The following is an 18,579-nucleotide window of genomic DNA, read 5'->3' as shown; positions in this document are numbered from 1 at the left end:
AATTTCAAGATGACTTCCAGAGCTGCCTGTGCTGTTTCTGCATGGAGCCCCGTCCCTCTGTCTATAAAAGCTCGTGCCCCCTGGTTGTCATTGTGGGGGGAGGGAGCCGGCCTTTGGACAGGCGTCCACCCTCTCCCACCCCCAGTGGCTGGCACCCAAAATAAAGCCAACTTTCCTTTCCACCATCCTTGCCTCTTCATTGGCTTTTGAGCAGCACGTGGCCGGACCCCAGTTTCGGCTACAGGGCTGCTGTTGAGTGTAGTCCCTTTAATTTACTTTCACTTCTGTTCTCCATGGGATTGTGTGTCTGATTGAATGTTTTCGAGTTAGTGGGAAAATAGAAATTTCACAGAAATTTGCTTTGTGGCCAATTTTGCAGGTGGCATCCGTATCAGAGAGTGACAGAGGATACTCTAGTCTGGTTTGTGTCCTTTTGTTTATCTCTGAGAGGGCCAATCAGTGCCCATTTCCAGGAGGTTATTGGGACCAGTTAGTTAGCTTCATCGGTTTTGCTTGCACAGGGAAACCATGTAATACGGGTATTTTTGATCAAGTCTCTTCAGACATCCGTTTCATCTTGCGGAGAAGTTTCATTTTGCCTTACGCAGCGTCAGCCAAATGGAATTTTGTTCAGTGGGAACCCTATTTCTCTGTAGAGTTTTTCACGATTGAAGCTGTCTTCTTTTATGATATATTACTCAGCGAATTGAAGGGAAACTTGTTGAGAAAAGGCTGGTCTAGAGAAACGAACACGTGTGTCCACATCAAAATTGTACGTCCGTGTTCACAGCAGCGCTGTTGACAACAGCCCCAAAGTGGTGACAACCCAAATGTCCATCGGCTGGGGAATGAATCCGTAAAACGCGTCTCTCCGTACAACGGATTCAGCTGTAAGAAGGAACGAGGTGCTGACACGTGCTACAACTTGGGTGAACCTTGAAAACATCATGATACGTGAAAGAAAGATCACAAAAGATCACGTATGACGTGACACAAAAGATCACGTATGACGTGATTCCTTTCGTACGAAGTATCCAGGACGGGCAGATCCATGGAGACGATGGTTTTGTGGTTGAGAGGAGGTGGGGGAGGGTAGACGGGGCGTGACTGCCGACAATACAGGGCTTCCTGGTGGGGTGATGGAAATGTGCTTCAGTGCGTTACGGTGACGGTCGCACAACTTTCTCAGGATACTAAACAATTGGGTGGCATGTAAATTCTATCTCAGTAAAGCCTTGAAAACATTAGGGTGCCGCTGGGAGCAGGCTCTCAGAGCTTGTCAGTAACAGCCCCTCGGGATCCCCTTCGGTCCACGGCGTTAGGCTCAGGGCCATCAGGGATGGTTTTAGTGCAGATATTAAGGGAGGGAGGGGGTGGATGTTTTATGGCTCACCTGTGGGGGGCGGTGTTACTGATGTTTCCTCATTTGATCCGCCTGCCTGCATATGCCATGGGGAACATCATCATTTCCTCCGGCTGAGTTCCCACACGTATCCAAGTCCCCGCTGGGAGGAGGCCAGTCTGCCCATGCTGCCGCCCTCCACCAGTCCTCCTGTGAATCCCACGGGAGCCCTGGCAGCCTGGGTGGGAGAAGCGTGCCCATCCCCTCGGGCTCTCCTGGCCCCTGCACTGGGGGTGTCTCGGTGTCCAGCAGCTCTCCGTTCCTGCGCTTGCTCTGGTCATCGCCTGGGCCCTCCTGGCACCAGCGAGCGAGGCCATAATGCCTGTCCACCCCGCAGGTTCTCATCGACTGGGTCAACGACGTGCTGGTGGGGGAGAGAATCATCGTAAAGCAGCTGGAAGAGGACCTGTACGACGGGCAGGTGCTGCAGAAGCTCCTGGGTGAGTCCACGGGAAGGGCTTGGCCCCAGGCTGGACCACAAGATCCTCTACATGGCGACATGGGTCACTCGTCTGTAAGCCGCAGCCCTGAGCCCATGGCTCCCAGGCGGTGGCCCCTGGGGCCCTCTCATCGTCTCTCGGGTGGGGGTCCTGCCGGAGCTCCCAGTCACGGGGCTGCACTGGGTCACTCACAGCTCCCAGAACCGTCTGTGGCCTCTGCTGTTGGATGCATGTGTACAAGGGGAGCGCGGTGATGGGGCACGAACGGGATGCCGTCTCCTCTCTGCGGCAGCCCTCCCTCCTGGCCTGCGCCCGTCCAGCTGTGAGCACCTCCAGCCTGTGCAGGCCCATCGGGGCCAGGGTGCTGGAGGGGATGGCCCCCAGCCGTGCCCTTCGGGGGCACGATTTAGATGGGGGGTGGCGGGGGAGTGGCGAGGAGGGAGACTGACTGCGATGCTCTTTTTATGTCTGTCCCTTGTGGACAGAGTTCCTCAGCAAAGTAACATCTGTAGAGCCCTTAGCATGGGGCCGGGCACAGGGCCTGGGGTCAGTAAGGGGTAATGAACGACAACACGACAAAGACAGAGAGATGAAGAGTGAAAGCAGGGCTGGTGGGTCCCCCGAGTTCCTCCGAGCACCGGGCACACGGCAGCCATGTGTTGACCGAGCGAGTGAAGAAAGCCCTGTCGTTTCCTACCTGCAGGACGTGGGCTCCTTTTATAGGAAGTGCAAAGGCCCTGGATAGGGTCCCCAGATCCCCGTGAGTGTGGCCCGGCGGACTCAGTGTCCCCTTGTCCGTTAGGATACCTCACCTCCTGAAGGTCCCCGGGAGGCCCTGCCCCAGCATTGGCGGTGTGCAGACCTGCTCCCTGGGCTCTTTCTACGCACGCTCTTCACCCCTTAATGACCCCACAGACCAGCGCTGTCCTGTGCAAGGGTCTTCCCAGCAGACTGCCTGGAGGGCCACTCCTTCCAGCCAGGGGCCAGCACTGGGGTGGGATCATGTTTTGCTCCACAGGGGTGTGCTGGGGAACCCGAGTCAGGCACCTGGAGTTTGGGGGGTGCTGTTTTTAGGGAGAGGTACTGAGGGAAAGCAGACAGGAGGGGCTGGGGCTGGAGAGGGGCATCCTGGGGAGGGCTGGCCCACAGGACGCACCCCTGCAGCTGCCCAGATCGTGGCGTGGCCCAGCCTCTGTGTCATTCCTCAGTCCCGGGTCCCTGCGGGCAGTTTGCACACTCAGCACAATGGCTCTTAACAGACGGTCCGATCTTGGAGGGAAACCTGCAGGGTCTTGTCACGTAGACCTGGCTCTGAGGACATGGTCCTTGTTCAGTCAGTCCTCAAAAAGCACGTTAAGCAGGAGAAGACTTCGTGTTTATTTTGGTTATCCCTTCGTTGGTTGAATGAACATCCTTCGGCCTATTGTGTGGCAGGTGTGGAGATGCAGTGGTGACAGGAAGAAGGAAGTCCCCATGCCCCACTGCCGACACCCGTTCTGGCAGAGGGGAGAAAGAGAACTATTGTGTGGTGGTTCAACCTGAAACACAAACAGATGCTCTAAGAGAGGGACAAGTGCTCGGGAGAGAATCAGAGAGGTTCTGGGGCAGCGGGGCTGGGTCGGGTGGAAGGACCGGGCAGTCGGGGGCAGCCCCCCTGGGGAGCTGACATCCAAGCAGGCTTCTGCACAGTTGTCATGGAAAGAACATTCCAGGCTGAGACTCTGCAGAGAGGAAGAGTCTGCAGTGTTTAAAGGGCAGTGAAAGGTGGCTGCAGGTGGCCGGGGTGGACAGATGGGGCCAGATCACATCCAGTCCTGACAAAGGCTTTTATTCCAAGTGACGGGAAGCCACTAGAGGATTTGAGCAGGGCCGTGACGAGGTCTGAGTTAGCGTTTTAAAAGATTGCTTGGGCTTCTGGGTACAGAATGAATTGGGGGGCGGGTCAGGAGGGGGACCTAGGAGGTTAGTCAGGGCGCTGTCACAGCAGCCCGGGCATCAGAGGAAGTGGCTCGGTCCAGGATGGAAGTGGAGGATATGTGGGAGGTTAAAGCTGATGGAGGCATGAAGACTGCTGGCCAGGTTTGTGGCCTGAACAGCTGGTGAGTGAGAAAGCCCTTGGGAGTGGCGTGGTGGGCGGGGATGAGGAGGTGGGTGGTGCATCTGCTAAGAGGGCTGATACCCATCCTGCCCGCGTCAGCTGCAGGGTAAGGGTGGAGACCAGCAGTGCAGAGATGGTTAATGCCGTGGGACCGGGTGGCCTCACCCAGAGGGAATGTTCCAAATTCTGTGTTTGGCTGAATGCCGTGGGTCAAGAATTAAATAAATCTCTGTTCATCTAAGCTGAGAACCCCCATCTTAAAATGAACTTCTTTAGTACAAGAAGAAATCTGAAATGTTATCAAGATCGTTCAGTAACTGTCACAATTTTATTATTAAAAATGTTGGTTGGGGCTTCCCTGGTGGCGCAGTGGTTGAGAATCTGCCTGCCAATGCAGGGGACACGGGTTCGATCCCTGGTCTGGGAGGATCCCACGTGCCGTGGAGCAGCTGGGCCCGTGAGCCACAACTACTGAGCCTGAGCGTCCGGAGCCTGTGCTCCACAGCAAGAGAGGTCGCAACAGTGAGAGGCCCGTGCACCGCGAAGAAGAGTGGCCCCCGCTCGCCGCAACTAGAGAAAGCCCTCATGCAGAAACAAAGACCCAACACACCCAAAAATAAAAAGAATAAAAAAATTAAAAAAATCTTAAAAAAAAAAAATGTTGGTTAGAGCTTTGTTGTTTCCTAGTGTATCATCGGTCCAGCCATTCTCAGCACTGTCAGGTGCTAGATTGCTCTCGAGGTCACTGAACCAGACTTTTGTGACGACGGACACTTACTTTCAGCAGAGAAGGACGGAGGAGGCATGGCTCTTAGGCTGGCACCGCCCACAAGGATTCTACTGATGGTGACGCTGCCCTGGGTTATCCGCTTCCCTCCCTCTCTGTAAAGACCTAGCTTCCCTCTGACTCCTGGACTTGAAGACTTGGCTGTTGGTGACGATGCTTGTCTGTTGAAACAGTGCTTTGAATTGCTGCTTCGCTCACTGCCCAAAGGGGACACTTCCTGATATTTTCAGAAGCAAACATAAGAGTGTTTTGCTCACTTACACTTTTATTTCTGATGCTTTCTGCATGCAGCTGTGGCTTCACTCACCCAGTCACTTGCAAACCTTGTGTCCCTAAGCCTTAGACCTAGTGCTGTGGTCGTGGAAGTCTGTCTCTCAGGATCACAAGATCAGCTCTAGATGTGCATCTGCATCTCAGCCCTAGACGCCTATAAATGACGCCAGTGCCCTCTCTGGAGTAGAGCGTCAGGGGTGTCTTAGAGCCGGTACCCTGTAAGAAGGCCTTGCCTGCTCAAGGCACATCCTTTTGGTCCCCTCTTCAGTTGGCCCCAGCAGATGCGGTACTTGCTCTGCAGTGGCTGTGGTTGTCATGGAGTCCTGCTACGTCCGCTTTGTGATCTGTGAGGTCTAACAAGAGGCTGACTTTGGCTCAGGCAGCCTTTTTAGCGTGACGTAGTTGCAGTTCCATCCTGTTTGAATATCTTGCATAAGGACTCCTAGATAGGCAATTCTGAAGTCTCATGTGTCGTGCTTTGACATACCACTGTTTGAAGAAGAGAACAATGGAAGAGAATATCCAGATATTAACAGAACGTCACTGGTCGTATTAATGATGTGCTGTTACCCTGATGAGGTGCATTAGTAACCTACGTGATCACGTGATCCTGGGGCCCAGGGCTGCCAGGAATGATACTGATGGAGGCATTCAGCTCTTTACTTTTCAAAGGCAGAAGCTAAAACGAAATAGGAGATTTTGGCCGAACGCCAGGCCAAAGCTGACTTCTGTGCATCTGTAGAGAGAAGAGGTCTGGGGACTGGGCCCGGGGGGGTGGTCAGTGGTCAGAGGAAGGGCCAGCACAGGCATCTGGAGGGTCCAGCCAGGAGAGAGGAGGAGAAGGCAGGAGTGAGGGCGATGAGGACAGAGCACAGACCTCTGGGTTTGGCCAGCTGTGAGTCACTACACTAGTAGGCCCCCTGATGTGCCCCTCTCCTTAAGAGCGGGTTCCGGGGGCAGCTGCCAGACCCTCTGCCAGGGCAAGTTTCAGGGGGTGTAACTCTCCTGCATTTGCAGTGTTGTCCAGGTGAGCCACCTGTGGGCAGTGACAACGCCCACGCTGGAGCATTGAGGCAGCTCCCGGGCTGGCTGTTGTCATGCTTCTGACTCATGGCACACGCTTCTCCTCGTGAAAGGCAAGCCCTTCCTTGTGTAGTAAGTGTTCAAGCCCCGCGTTCGGCCATCACTCATGTTTTCCAGCCACCGCTGAGAATCCGCCCCATCTTCCTCTGTCTCTTTCCATGCTAGGAAGATAGGGGTCCTGGCCACGCCAAAACCCTGAGCCGCCCCTGCAGTCCCGTCAGTGGGCAGAGTGATGCTGGTGATGAGGGCGGCCAAGGGCCTCGTTCTCTCCCACTTGGGGGAGTTACCTGAGACGCAGCCACAGGCGGCCCCCAGGCACGGCCAGCCTCCTTGGTTTCTGTTATCGGCTGAGTTGCGTCCCCCCCAGAATTCGTAAGACCTCGGGATGTGACTATATTTGGAGACAGAGTCTTTAAAGTTAAAATGAAGTTAGGGTGGGCCCTCAACCCATCAGATTGGTGCCCTTATAAGAAGAGGAGGGCTTCCCTGGTGGCACAGTGGTTAAGACTCCGCCTGCCAATGCAGGGGACACGGGTTTGAGCCCTGGTCCGGGAAGATCCCACATGCTGCAGAGCAACTAAGCCTGTGCGCCACAATGACTGAGCCTGCGCTCTAGAGCCCGCGAGCCACAACTACGAAGCCCACGTGCCACAACTACTGAAGCCCAAGCGCCTAGAGCCACAACAAGAGAAGCCACCGCAGTGAGAAGCCTGCGCACCACAACGAAGAGTAGCCCCGGCTCGCCGCAACTAGAGAAAGCCCGCATGCAGCAACGAAGACCCAACACAGCCAAAAAAAAAAGAGGAGACTAGGATGCAGACACACACAGAGGGAGGACCAGCTGAGGATGTCTACAAGCCTAGGAGAGAGGCCTCAGGGGAGACCAACTCTGCTGTCACCTTGATCTTGGACTTCTGACGTCCGGGACTGTGAGAAAGCAAATTTCCACCGTTTAAGCCACCCACCCTGCGGTACTTTGTTACGGCAGCTGTAGCAGGCTGATACCGTTTCCTTCCCTTCTCCGTGCACAACTCCTCCTCCCCCCGGCGTCATGGCAACCAGGTTTGGCTGGCGGCAGGGACAGCAGAGATGTGCCGGGCTCCCCATCACTCCCAGCGGGCGAGGCTCTAGGACCACCTGGCTCTCTGCAACCCTCCTTCCTTCCCCAGGGGCCCCTGCTCCGTCCTGTCGCTGGCTTTTGAGCACCTGGGGACGTGCTATGTATTTTCAGGGGGGTTCAGATGGGCAGACAGCTGTGGATGATTCCGCTAAGACCTATTAGAAACAGATGGGGGGACATCAGAACGCATAAACAGGAATCATTTCCCTCCTTTGTTGAGCTGCTTTGTTTTGCCACGAGCACTCCCTGCCCCCCAAGCTGAGGTTCTTCAGGTGTGGCTGACTCCCCACTAGAGCTCTGTCTCCCGTGTCTGTGCTGCATCTGGTCCTAGGACAGTGCCTGGCGCACAGTAGGTGCTCAGTAACTGTTTTGTAAGCGAATGAATGATTGGACTAACCCTGAGCCCAGCCGATGTTTTTGTGTAATGAGAGGATCCTGAAGGGGGGATATCGAAACTGCTTGTTCTTGTTCTCATCGAGGGAGGGGAGGATGGGGGAGACAGTGTTGACGGAGCAGGGGCCTCCGGAGAAAACGCCTTCCACAGAACTTTGCTGGGGAGTGCTGGCAGCAGCCCTGTGCCGGAGGCTCACAGCGCGTCAGGCTCCGTGCCCAGCACTTTGTCATCACCCTCCCGGTTCCTGATCTTGCCGTGTCCTATGACGTGGCTTCTGTTGTTGTGCAGAGGAGATCTATCGGGGAACCCCGAGTCTTGGAATGAATGAAGAGGCGGGACGCCTGGGGAGCCTTCCTCGCCTGCCCCTTAGCGGGTGTGGGGTGAGGCATCCCTCCTGCTCCGCTCGGGAGGGGAGTGAAGGCGCACGGGCTGGGGCTGGGATTCAGCTTCAGTCAATGAATCTTGAGCAGATGTGACCGTGCTCGTCAGCTCCTCCAGACTGCTCCCCGCTCACTCTGGTGAGAAAATTGTCACAGGTCTCTGAATATCTCATAATCCTTCTTACCGTGGGGTCCAGCTGTTAGAGAAAGAAGAATTGGGAGCGAATGCATGCAGGGAAGCTGAGGCAACCCCTGAGGGCCTTTCTATTTTCTCACCAAAGTTCTCTTCCCTCTGGGAACCCACTGGCCCAGCCTCTTCACCTCTGGTCCCTTCCCCGCAGGTCACCTCCTTACCTCCCAGCTGCACCTTGAATCATCTTGTTCATTCTCTGTGCATATGCTGTTCCTGGGTGGGACGCCCACATTTTAATCCTTGAACTCCCCGCCCCCCTTTCATCCTGGAGTGATTTTCTTTCTTTCTTTTTTTAAAAAAATTTTATTTATTTTTGGCTGCATTGGGTCTTCGTTGCTGCGCGCAGGCTTTCTCTAGTTGCGGCGAGCGGGGCTCCTCTTTGTTGCGGTGCGCGGGCTTCTTATTGCAGTGGCTTCTCTTGTTGCGGAGCACGGGCTCTAGGCACGTGGGCTTCAGTAGTTGTGGCGCGTGGGTTCAGTAGTTGTGGTCCACGGGCTTAGTTGCCCCACGGCATGTGGGATCTTCCCGGACCAGGGCTCGAACCCGTGTCCCCTGCATTGGCAGGCGGATTCTTAACCACTGCGCCACCAGGGGAAGCCCCCTGGAGTGATGTTCTAAGGAAGAGGAGTGACTCGAAAGTTCAGAGTTCCGTGGCTTAGCGTCCTGGCAGTCCCCGCTGTTGGCGATGACCTGCTCCACTTTGCAGCCCCACAGAGGATGGGGAGACCTCGATGCGGCCGGTTGGCCAGGCGGCCCTGAGCCCCTCCGGCTTTTCCTGACACTCTGCCTTTTGCCCTTGTCCTTCTTGTTGCAGAAAAACTGGCAGACTGCAAGCTGAACGTGGCCGAGGTGACCCAGTCCGAAATAGGGCAGAAGCAGAAGCTGCAGACAGTGCTTCAGGCGGTGCAGGAGCTGCTGCGGCCCCACGGCCGGGCGCTCCAGTGGACCGTGGACAGTGAGTGGCCGCCAGGATGGGGGAGGGGAGCCCGGCCTCTGAGCTTCCTGCCGTGTCATTCGTCTTCCTGTCTGGCCTTGTGGGGTTTTTTTTTTCTTGACATCTTTCTTGGAGTATAATTGCTTTACAACGGTGTGTTAGTTTCCGCTGTACAACAAAGGAAATCAGCCATATGCATCCGTATATCCCCATATCCCCTCCCTCTTGCTTCTCCCTCCCACCCCCCATCCCACCCCTCTGGGCGGTCACGGAGCGCCGGACTGATGTCCCTGTGCCGTGCGGCCGCTCCGTTTTACGTTTGGTAGCGCGTGTATCGGATCCGCTCACACGCCTGCCCTGAGGGAGGAGGCCAGGAGAGGAGGAGGGTGTCAGTGAGGGACTTAGTCACGCCGGCAGTGCTCTGGTTTCCCCAAGCTTCAGGGCGGAGAGGCACCGTTTCTGGATCAAGAGAGACTTCCAGCGGAAGTCTTCCAGGTTTGGGTTACAAGACGGAAGAAGCTCTGTGGGGTTCTTGGAAGGACCCTCCACCGCGGATACCAATGGCACCAACACCCAGTGAGCTGTGCTACTGGTGACTCACCGATGCGGGTCCTCCGAAGGTGATTCAGGCCGGCCCCCGGTGGATGTCTCAGAGAGCACCGGCGTTGGGAATACGTGGCATCACAGTATTTCCAGGCAGGACATAAACCCAGAAAAGTGAGGCACCGGCCGGGACAGACTGGAAAGGGCTTTGTCCTGCTGCCCTCCCCCAGCACCGTCCCCACGGCAGGGCCGCCCGGAGCGGCTGAGATGCTCTCCCTGCCGCCAAGGGCCCCTGTTCTTGGGTGAGACCAAGGCTGCAGTCAGGTTCACCCCTGGCTTCTTGGCATCGAGACCTAGGACAGACCCAGGCCCACTCCTGGGTTGCAGGACTGGGGGAGGGGAATCAGTAAAGCCCTGGACGGCATGATGATAACCGTCCACATCCTAGAGGAGAGCTAGTGGCCGGGGCTGGCAACCAGGGCCCTAGGTGGGGCAGGAGGCACGTCTAACACCCCCAGGCACCGCTTGCCCTGCATAGCCTTCCCCGTGTAGACGGTTGATCGCATAGAGGGAGAACTTTAAGCACCCGAGATAATGATGCATGTCGTGGTGGTGGGTAAGTGCCCAGGTGACCTTTTTTCCCGGTCTTTTTGCTTCTCTTGTGCTGACTGTATCCTCTTGCTCATTCCCTCTCTTCACCACCCAGTTCATTCCTTTTACAGACAACATGCTTTTGAAAGTGCTTGCACAAGTCACCTGAGGTCAACAGGAAAGAAAACGTTAGAAGCCAGCACTAATTCACCCAGGCTGTTCATCAGCTGTTCTCCGTTTTCCATGGGCTGTGCTGCTGCCCGTGGTTTTCCTCTGAGGTCTCATTTTCACTCAGCGTCTTTATTGCCTCCCCCCTCCCGCCCCCTTTTTTCCTTTTTAAATTCAAGTATAGTTGATTTACAATGTTGTGTTAGTTTCAGGTGTACAGCAAAGTGATTCAGTTATACACATATATATATATATTTTCAGGTTCTTTTTCCTTATAGGTTATTACAAAATACTGAGTGTAGTTCCCCATGCTATACAGTAGGCCCTTGTTGGTTTCACCGCCTTTTGGACGTGGGCTCGGGGTTCCTGTCTCATGATCTAAAGCAGCCCCCTTCCTCCCTCCCCGACTAGCGATTCACGGGAAGAACCTGGTGGCCATCCTCCACCTCCTCGTGGCCCTGGCCATGCACTTCCGGGCCCCGATCCGCCTTCCCGAACACGTCTCCGTGCAAGTGGTGGTCATACGGGTAAGTATCGCCAGCCCGGCGGTCGGCTTGCCCGCGGCTCTGCCCCAGAGGCTCCGGTGCTCCTTCCTCCTCTAGTTTGCATACTTTCTTCCTTTTCCCGTTAAGAGACTACCCTCTCTTTTTTCCTCTTGACGAAATGTATGCCTTACTCTGGCTTCAGAGTAAACGATGGAGCAGAAACAGTGGCGTTGATCTGAAGAGAGGCAGATTCAAAGGCGTGAGTGCGTGGAGGTTCACTTTTCCACATTTTGCAAAAGAGCATTCATTTCCCTGCAAAGCATTCAGGCCTGTTGAATGAGCTTATTAGTCACTGGAGAGGGCTGAGACCAGCGGAATGAAACAGATACCCCAGTACCCCAATCACAGCCTCTCTCTGTTCCCTCCCAATGACATCCATCATCCCCCATCATGTTTTTGAGGGTCGACTCTCTTGCTCCACTTGGAAAAACGTAACTGGGAGCCAGGGTCCTTCTGATGGAGGTGGAGACACCTTTCTTGTCGATTTCCCCTGCGTTCAGGGGCACAGATCCTGCCTTGGCTTCGTGTGTGCAGTCTTGTCCAGTAAGCGTGTATCAAGCACCTGCTGTGTCCCTGTTCCCCTCGCCCTGGTTACCGGGGACACTGGATGAGGAGAGGGTGCTCGGGTCCCAAAGGATCAGCTGTGTCTGCCAGAGCGTCGAGGTTACGTTCGGAACATGGGTGTCTCTCGTGTTTCTGTTCCTGGAGATGTCCAGCTCCACACTCTCCTCTGGTTTTTAAACTTATCAGTCCCGTGGTCTCTGCGGTCTGCAAGGCTCTGGCTGCTCCTGTGTTTTCCGAAGCCGTCTGACCCCTCCGTTTACCCCGGGAGCTTGGCTCCGACCTGATGGGCAGGAATGTTCCTTTCTGGCCTCAGGCGAGGGTTACCTGCCGTTTGGCCCCATTTGCCTCCTAAAGGGGAACGTTTGTGGTCGGTGGTGGTGTCAGGGACAGGGGACCATTCCTGCCACCCTCAGGATGGTCGGCCGGGAAAGGCTTCCCAAGGACACATGAGCATATGGTTCCCAAACCCATGTACGTCAGACTCTGGGCCCTAGGAACACTCTGCAGCTCAGTAATTGGGGTATTTCCTTTCAGGCCTGCACTTTGGGCCAAGAAAATCTTTGGGGTTTGCAGAACGTTCTACTCGCCCGGGCGAACACTCGCTGGCGCGTCCTTCCTTGACCAAGGTCACAGGAGGACTCTTTGGGCCACTCCCAGAGCGGGATGAAGCGGGGAGGGGAGGCCCCCGGGGACTGGCTGGTCTCAGGTCTTAGAGCTGCCCCTGGCCTGTCCCTCTGCGCCTGGTTATCCAGTTGAGATGGGGAGATGTAAGAAGTGTGTCAGTTCGTGGAGGGATGGAGTGAGGGAAGGGTCGCGTTTGCTACCTGGCAGTGTGGCCTTGGGAAATCACTTGGTTTTCCTGAGCTGCAATGTTTCCTCAAAAAATTGAGATTCTCCTACAGACTTTTAAAATATTCAGCCTTGGGACTTCCCTGGTGGCACAGTGGTTAAGAATCCACCTGCCAATTCAGGGGACATGTTCGATCCCTGGTCTGGGAAGATCCCACATGTCCCGGAGCAACTAAGCCCTCGTGCCGCAACTACTGAAGCCCGAGTGCCTAGAGCCCGTGCTCCACAACGAGAGAAGCCACCGCAACGAGAAGCCCGCGCCGCCGCAACTAGAGAAAGCCTGCACGCAGCAACGAAGACCCAACGCAGCCAAAAATAAATCAATTAATTAATTAAAAATATTCAGCCTCGTCTGCCCCGTGCCCAGCCCTGGGCCCGGTATCTAGTGGGTGCCTGATGTACATTTGATGTGTGAATAAGTGGATAAAATGTCTCCGGGCCTCCCCCGCCACCGTCCCCCGTGGGCTCTCCCGAGAATCAGCCAGGGTGAGGCCGTGGGAAAGCTGACGGCCCCCGACGCCTGGCTGCTCTTCCTTCACTAGGACCAGTGGTGAGAGTTCCCTGGGAGGCCGAGCTCAGGAAAGCGTGGGGATCTTGGATCTCGAGAGGCGTCCAGGTGGGCTGCCCAGCAGGTAGTGAGCTCCCCGTCCCTTGAGGCATTCAAGTAGGGGCTCACGGTGGCGGCTGGGTTAGCAGGCTGCCGCGCTCCACCCTGAGGTCCGGGCACACCACCACCGCCTCCTTCCTCTCCCCCACCATCGTTGCCTCTCCGTACCTACCGGGCTCTGGGACAGGTGTGTCGCACACCGTGTTAGTGTCCTGGGGCCGCTGTAACAAAATCCCACAAACTGGATGGCTTAAAACAGATGTTTGTCCTCTCACATAATAGAGGCCTGAAGTTCGAATCAGGGCACCGACAGGGCCCCTCCGCAGGCTCTAGAGGAGGGTCCTTCCTTCCCTCCTCCAGCTTCTGCCGGCTGCCGGCACCCTCGGCTGTCCTGGGCTTGTGGACACATCCCTGCAGTCTCTGTCTTCATCGTCACGTGGCCTCTTCCGTCTGGTCCGTGTTCCTATGTCTCTATTTTCTCTTCTTCTGAGGACACCAGTCACTGGGGAGGACCCACCCTAGTCCGTTATGCCCTTATCTGAACTCATTACATCTGCGAAGACCCTATTTCCAAATGAGGCCCCATTCTGAGGCTCTGAATGGACGTGACTTCCGGGGGGACCCTGTTCAACCCAGTGCACGTGTGTCGTTTCATCCGATGCCTCCCTTCTGTTACGTATGTCCCTTCATGCTCGTCACCTTTCCCAGCTGCAGGGCGTCGAGGAGTTCTTTGGGAGCAGAGATGTTTCTCTTGAGACCTCTCACAGCTGCCAGCTCTCAGAGGGCAGGAGAGCAGGGGGGGCGGGGGTGGGGCAGGTTCCAGCCACCAAAGGGTCACCTGTGTGGTCCCCTGCAGTCCATCCCCCAGCACAGCTCGGGTGTGGTGCCGAACCTTTGTTTAGTTCTCTGTTGTCCCCAGGCTGGCCTCCCGGCCCTGGGGCCATCTGTCCACGGCCTCAGCTGCCCGCCTGCTCTGTCTCTCTGCCCAGGTGTTGATTTATTTGTTCATTTTGGGGTTTTCAGAAGCGGGAAGGCCTGCTGCACTCCAGCCACGTCACGGAGGAGCTGACCACGACCACCGAGTAAGTGGACCAGCTGCTCTGCCCCCAGGCCCTGCTCCAGCCGGGGACCCGCACACACGGGGCCGTTTTCCCCTCCATGTCCCTTGACCTTGAGATGGGATTTTATCGCAAGCGTCCACCCTAGCTTTCTATCCTCCGTGCACTTTCTTCAAAGTTTGTTTTGTTTTTGTTTTTGTTTTGCTGAGGAAGGGCAAGATAGCAGTTTGGTTTGGTATTTAAATGAGAAATTCTAGATCTTTTATTTCTTCCCAGATAGAAAAATGATCAAATATGTGTGACATAGGCATTAGAACTTATTTACGCTGCCTGAAATCTTCTCTGGAAAGAGACCGGGAATAATAAACAAAGAAAAATGTAACTGAGCACACTCAGAATCTCTTATAAGGAAGAAAAGGATGAGGGGAAGTTTAAAACGGTGAACTTTCATATGGTAGGTATGCTAAACACTTCGAAGTTTTTAATGTTGGAACTAAGTTATTCTCCAAAGACTTTGGACTGTCACTCCTTATTTTGGAAGGTGAGCTTTAAGAATGTTGAGAGGCGGGTGGGGGAGAGGTGTTTAGAATGGTCCAAGGGAACTGTTGTCCTGATTCATCTAGCCGTCTGTCTTAGCCCCGTCAGGGGGAGGGAGCCACGCCTCTAAACTAGAATCTTCCTTTGATGAGATAGTCCTGAGCCGTCCCTTGCCTCTTAGAGAAGGCCAGAGGGCAATTTCTAAGAAGTCTAAAAGGCTTCAGATCTGTTGAAAATAGCAAATCAGATGGCTCTATTTTGCGTGTGGTTTTTAGGAGGCATACCCTGTGAAGTATCCTTAAAATTCACTGCCTTTGTGCCTCCCGACTAAACCTGTTTCAGATGAAACAGAGCATTAAAAATGGATCGTCTGAGCTCACCCACCTGCTCAGTTCACGGAGTGATTAATTACTGTGTCATGAATTCATGTATGGTCTTTCAAGAAGCGAGCTGACACAGGAAACCGCTCCTGGCGTGGGAGCTGTCAGGTAGATGGGAGAGACGTGCGGCCTGGCGTGCGGCCTGACGTGTGCGCACATCTGTTCCAGGCCCACGGGAGGGGGAGGGGGACGTGGTTCTGAGCCCGGCACGGGGGGCCTTGGGCAGCCCGCTCGGCCCATTCAAGAGCAGGAGGAGGGCGGCTTGGGGGAGTCAGGGGCGCACTGGCATCTTACTTACCCATCATTGTGTGACAAACCACCCAACCCAAGGAGCTTAAAACATCGGTCATTTTATTTGCTGACAGGGGGTCAGCAGTCTTGCGGGTGGTGCTGGCCGGTGGGGGCCACTGTCCCTCCCTGTGTCTCTCGTTCTCTGGGCTTCCTCCCTGGTACCCACAGGGTCCCCAGAGAGTGAGAGGGCAGCTGCAGGTCCCTGGACCCCCGCATGCTGTGTCCCCACCTTCTGTGGGTCAGAGCAAGTCAGTGGTCACCCTGGATGGGAGGGGGAAGGCAGATGGCCCACCGAAGGGGGCGACGGCCAGGCCCGTGGTGGGGGGCATGTTGGGGGTTGTGCAGCGATGGGAAGAGGCTGTGCTTGGCCTTCCCGGTCTCGCAGAGGGTGAGGGAGCCCTGAGAGGGTGGCGGGGGGCAGTAGGAGCTCTGTCACCAGAGCCAGCCCCTGGGAGCGTGGCCTCAACGATTCCCAGCAGCACCCGGGCAGAGGGCCTGCTTGGACGCCCAGAGGCTGAGAGGATGCAGTTCCCCTCCTTGAGGGCTGGCGGTCTAGCTGTCAAGAGAGGTTGTGTCTGTAGAAATGTGAAACCCAACCCAGGGGCCTTGTGGGAAGTGTCATGTGACCCTCAGGAAATTTCGGGGGCGGGGGAGCACCCCGAAGTCATAGTGGAGAGAGGTTTCCAGCAGAGGCCGACCAGCCTCCTGCCTGGTCTCCCGAGCTCCAGGTTTGCTCTGTCCTATGGGTCACCTCCTCCAGGAAGCCCTCCCTGTTTGCCAAGCAGGAGTGGCTGCCTTCCTTTTAGTTCCTATAGCATCTGCTGTATGTCAGATTTCTGGTGCACGCAGGGCTGTGTGGAAATGTGGGCTCATGAGTCTCTCTCACCATCAGGCGCCATGCGGGTGGGGCCATGCGGTGTTTATTTCTGTATCTCCGTGGCCTGGCGTCATGCGGGCGGGGCCATGCGGTGTTTATTTCTGTATCTCCGTGGCCTGCACATAGTAGGTGCTCGAGAGACTCTTTGTTAAATAATATGGAGGCAAAGAACTTGAGTCTAGAGGGATTTGGGGATCAAGCAAAGGTCTCTTTGCCTCTCAGGACGCTAGTACACAGAGGGCATTCGTGATCTCAGATCCTCAAGGAGGAAGCAGCCGCCTGTCCTTCGTGGTTTCAGCTCTCACCTTGAATCAGGGCCCAGCCTGTGGTTCTCCAGCCTCCTTTAGTTTTGTGATTCCTTGGAAGTACATCGTGCTCGCTCTCAGAAATGTGACCTCTGGGTAATCTGCACTCTTGTAGTTTAAAGTTTAAACTCAAGGTTTAAACTCACGGTGCTGGAAGACCCGTTTTCTGCTAAAATGCTCTCTGCGTTAACCACTCCCGTGATTAAACAGCCCCCAAATGGCATTAAAGGGTGGTTTAAATAATCATGGCTGTTTGCTGCAGGTCTTGTGCAAACAGTGAGAATCCACATAAGCCCCTCTCGTTTGTAATTAGAGCGGGAGAGAATTTATCACAATGTGACTTACGTTTATATAAACAACCCTTCGACTGGGCAGTAGGGGGCTCCGACTTGCCGGTCACCTCCACCACCTTCTACCGTGCTGCTTATTAAACGGGGTTCTGAGCAGCCCGTCTGATGGTCCTCTCTGTTCTTGTTTGCAGGTTGATGATGGGTCGGTTTGGTAAGTAACCCAGGGGTTGGGGAGAGGGGCTGGGGAGTCTGAGGTCGCCGGGCACTGTGGGGCTGCCCCAGGAAGTCACACAGGGGCAGCAGGGCCCCGGGTGGGTTTTGGCATGTGGTTTGCTTCTCAGAGCTGTGGGAGCCTGGGCGGGGATGAGCAAAGCACGGTGGAGGGAGTGAACTAGGATAAAAGGGAGGGTGGCGATGTCCCAGTGAATATAGAGCATAGTCAGCTAGCCGGAGGGAGGGACCTTCCTTATGGGATGTATTTTCGTATATAGTTTTCCACCTTAAAACCTCCAGCTTAACAGACCTTAGAGTCAGGCAGCCTTGGCTCTGGTCCCAGCTGGGTGACCTTTGGCCTGCTCCTTCACCTCTCTGTTCCCCATCTGTGAGATGGGACCTCGGGGTTCTTGAGAGGATTTTGTGAGACAATCACTGTTCACTCTCTTTGGCCCAGGGCCCGACTCTCTCTCTATTCGTGTTGGTTTCTCTATTACTGTTACCGTTAGTAATAATAAACTCTTGCTGTTCTCAAAGAACTGTTCCCTGCCCCGTTAAAGGCCCACGACCCCATCTTCATCTCAGCGAGGGATGGCAAATAAAGGGGCCGCTTGTGGCGGTGTATAGGCCCTTAAGGATGGGAAGCCCCAAGCTCTTGGCCACAGCAAGAAGCAGCCTGTGCCAGGCTCACCGCTTTGGGGAATATTACAAAACAAGAAGCGCTCCACCCCCCCAGATACCGTGTTCTCCAGGGAGCAGAGAGGGGAGCGTGGCTGTTAGAAGGAGAAGTGGAAACCAAATAGAAGTTCCCCCCCGTGCCTTGTGAGCCTGCCAGCTGGAGCTGGTCCCTAGCTGCGGGGGCCTCGGGGTGAGGGGTGCACCCCAGAGGCACCCACGGGCTTGGCCACGGGGCCTCTGTGACCTCATGGCGATTATGGGGACGGATGCCACCGCTGCCCCTCGTGTACAAAGGGGATGCCGCTCTTTAGTTCTCAAAGGTCTTGAACCAGAGAAAATGCAGCAATTGAATGTCCTTGAGTAGTTCTTGAGCCGTGCTGGGCAAATGCAGTCTTCACTATTTTTTTGAAGTAGCAATTCAGTTCTTTTTAATGGCTTTATTGTTAAAAAACATTTTAAAAGGGAGAGGAAAGGAAGCCTCCTGTGTCCAGTTGCTGAGGGCGCAGACAGGGTGGGGAGGGCAGCTCCCAGGGCGGCATGGGGCGCGCGGAGTGGGCGACGTGGGCGGCCTGGCCCTGCCCTGGGTCCGGGTGGGGGCCCGTTGGGAGGGGGGCCTGGAGCGCCCTTCTGTCGCTTCCCTGTCCTTTCTGCATGGAGGGGCTCAGAGCCCGTGGCCTGTAGAGGCCCAGAGGTGACTTGAGTGGGGCCCTGGGAGCATCTTTAAGTGTTGCTTCGTTTTCTGTGTGTTTTCACTTCCCTGGGCATCATGGGCCTGGTTTGAGGTTTGGGGGCTCGGGGAGACTCAGTTCAGCTGGGGGCTACGTGCGGCCTCCCGTGCAGAGGGGTGGAAGCTCGGCCAGGAAGGCCCTGGCAGCCCTGAGAAGGGGCCCCTGAGGGTCTGGTGGCCAGGGGGCGGCTCCTTCTGAGAGCCACCGGAGACGGTGGAGCGTCGGGGGGCTGTGACACCCTGAGAAGCCGA

At 55.6% G+C, this 18,579-nt stretch overlaps 1 protein-coding gene across 3 annotated transcripts in view; it reads left to right on the top strand.

Annotated features, from left to right (window-relative positions):
- PARVB (parvin beta) overlaps nt 1-18,579 on the top strand; it is a 115,482-nt gene that overhangs the window by 73,761 nt on the left and 23,142 nt on the right. For all 3 annotated transcript variants that reach the window (XM_030855693.3, XM_060306274.2, XM_060306275.2), the window contains exons 4-8: nt 1,740-1,842; nt 8,985-9,125; nt 10,818-10,933; nt 13,995-14,053; nt 16,901-16,920. In XM_030855693.3, coding sequence (XP_030711553.2) covers nt 1,740-1,842; nt 8,985-9,125; nt 10,818-10,933; nt 13,995-14,053; nt 16,901-16,920 — 439 coding nt within the window. The remainder of the gene's footprint in view (nt 1-1,739; nt 1,843-8,984; nt 9,126-10,817; nt 10,934-13,994; nt 14,054-16,900; nt 16,921-18,579) is intronic.

The sequence above is a fragment of the Globicephala melas genome, chromosome 10 (genome assembly GCF_963455315.2).
Source record: "Globicephala melas chromosome 10, mGloMel1.2, whole genome shotgun sequence".
NCBI lineage: Eukaryota > Metazoa > Chordata > Mammalia > Artiodactyla > Delphinidae > Globicephala > Globicephala melas.
Note: the sequence above shows the minus strand (reverse complement) of the source record. Positions and strands in the feature narration are given on the sequence as shown.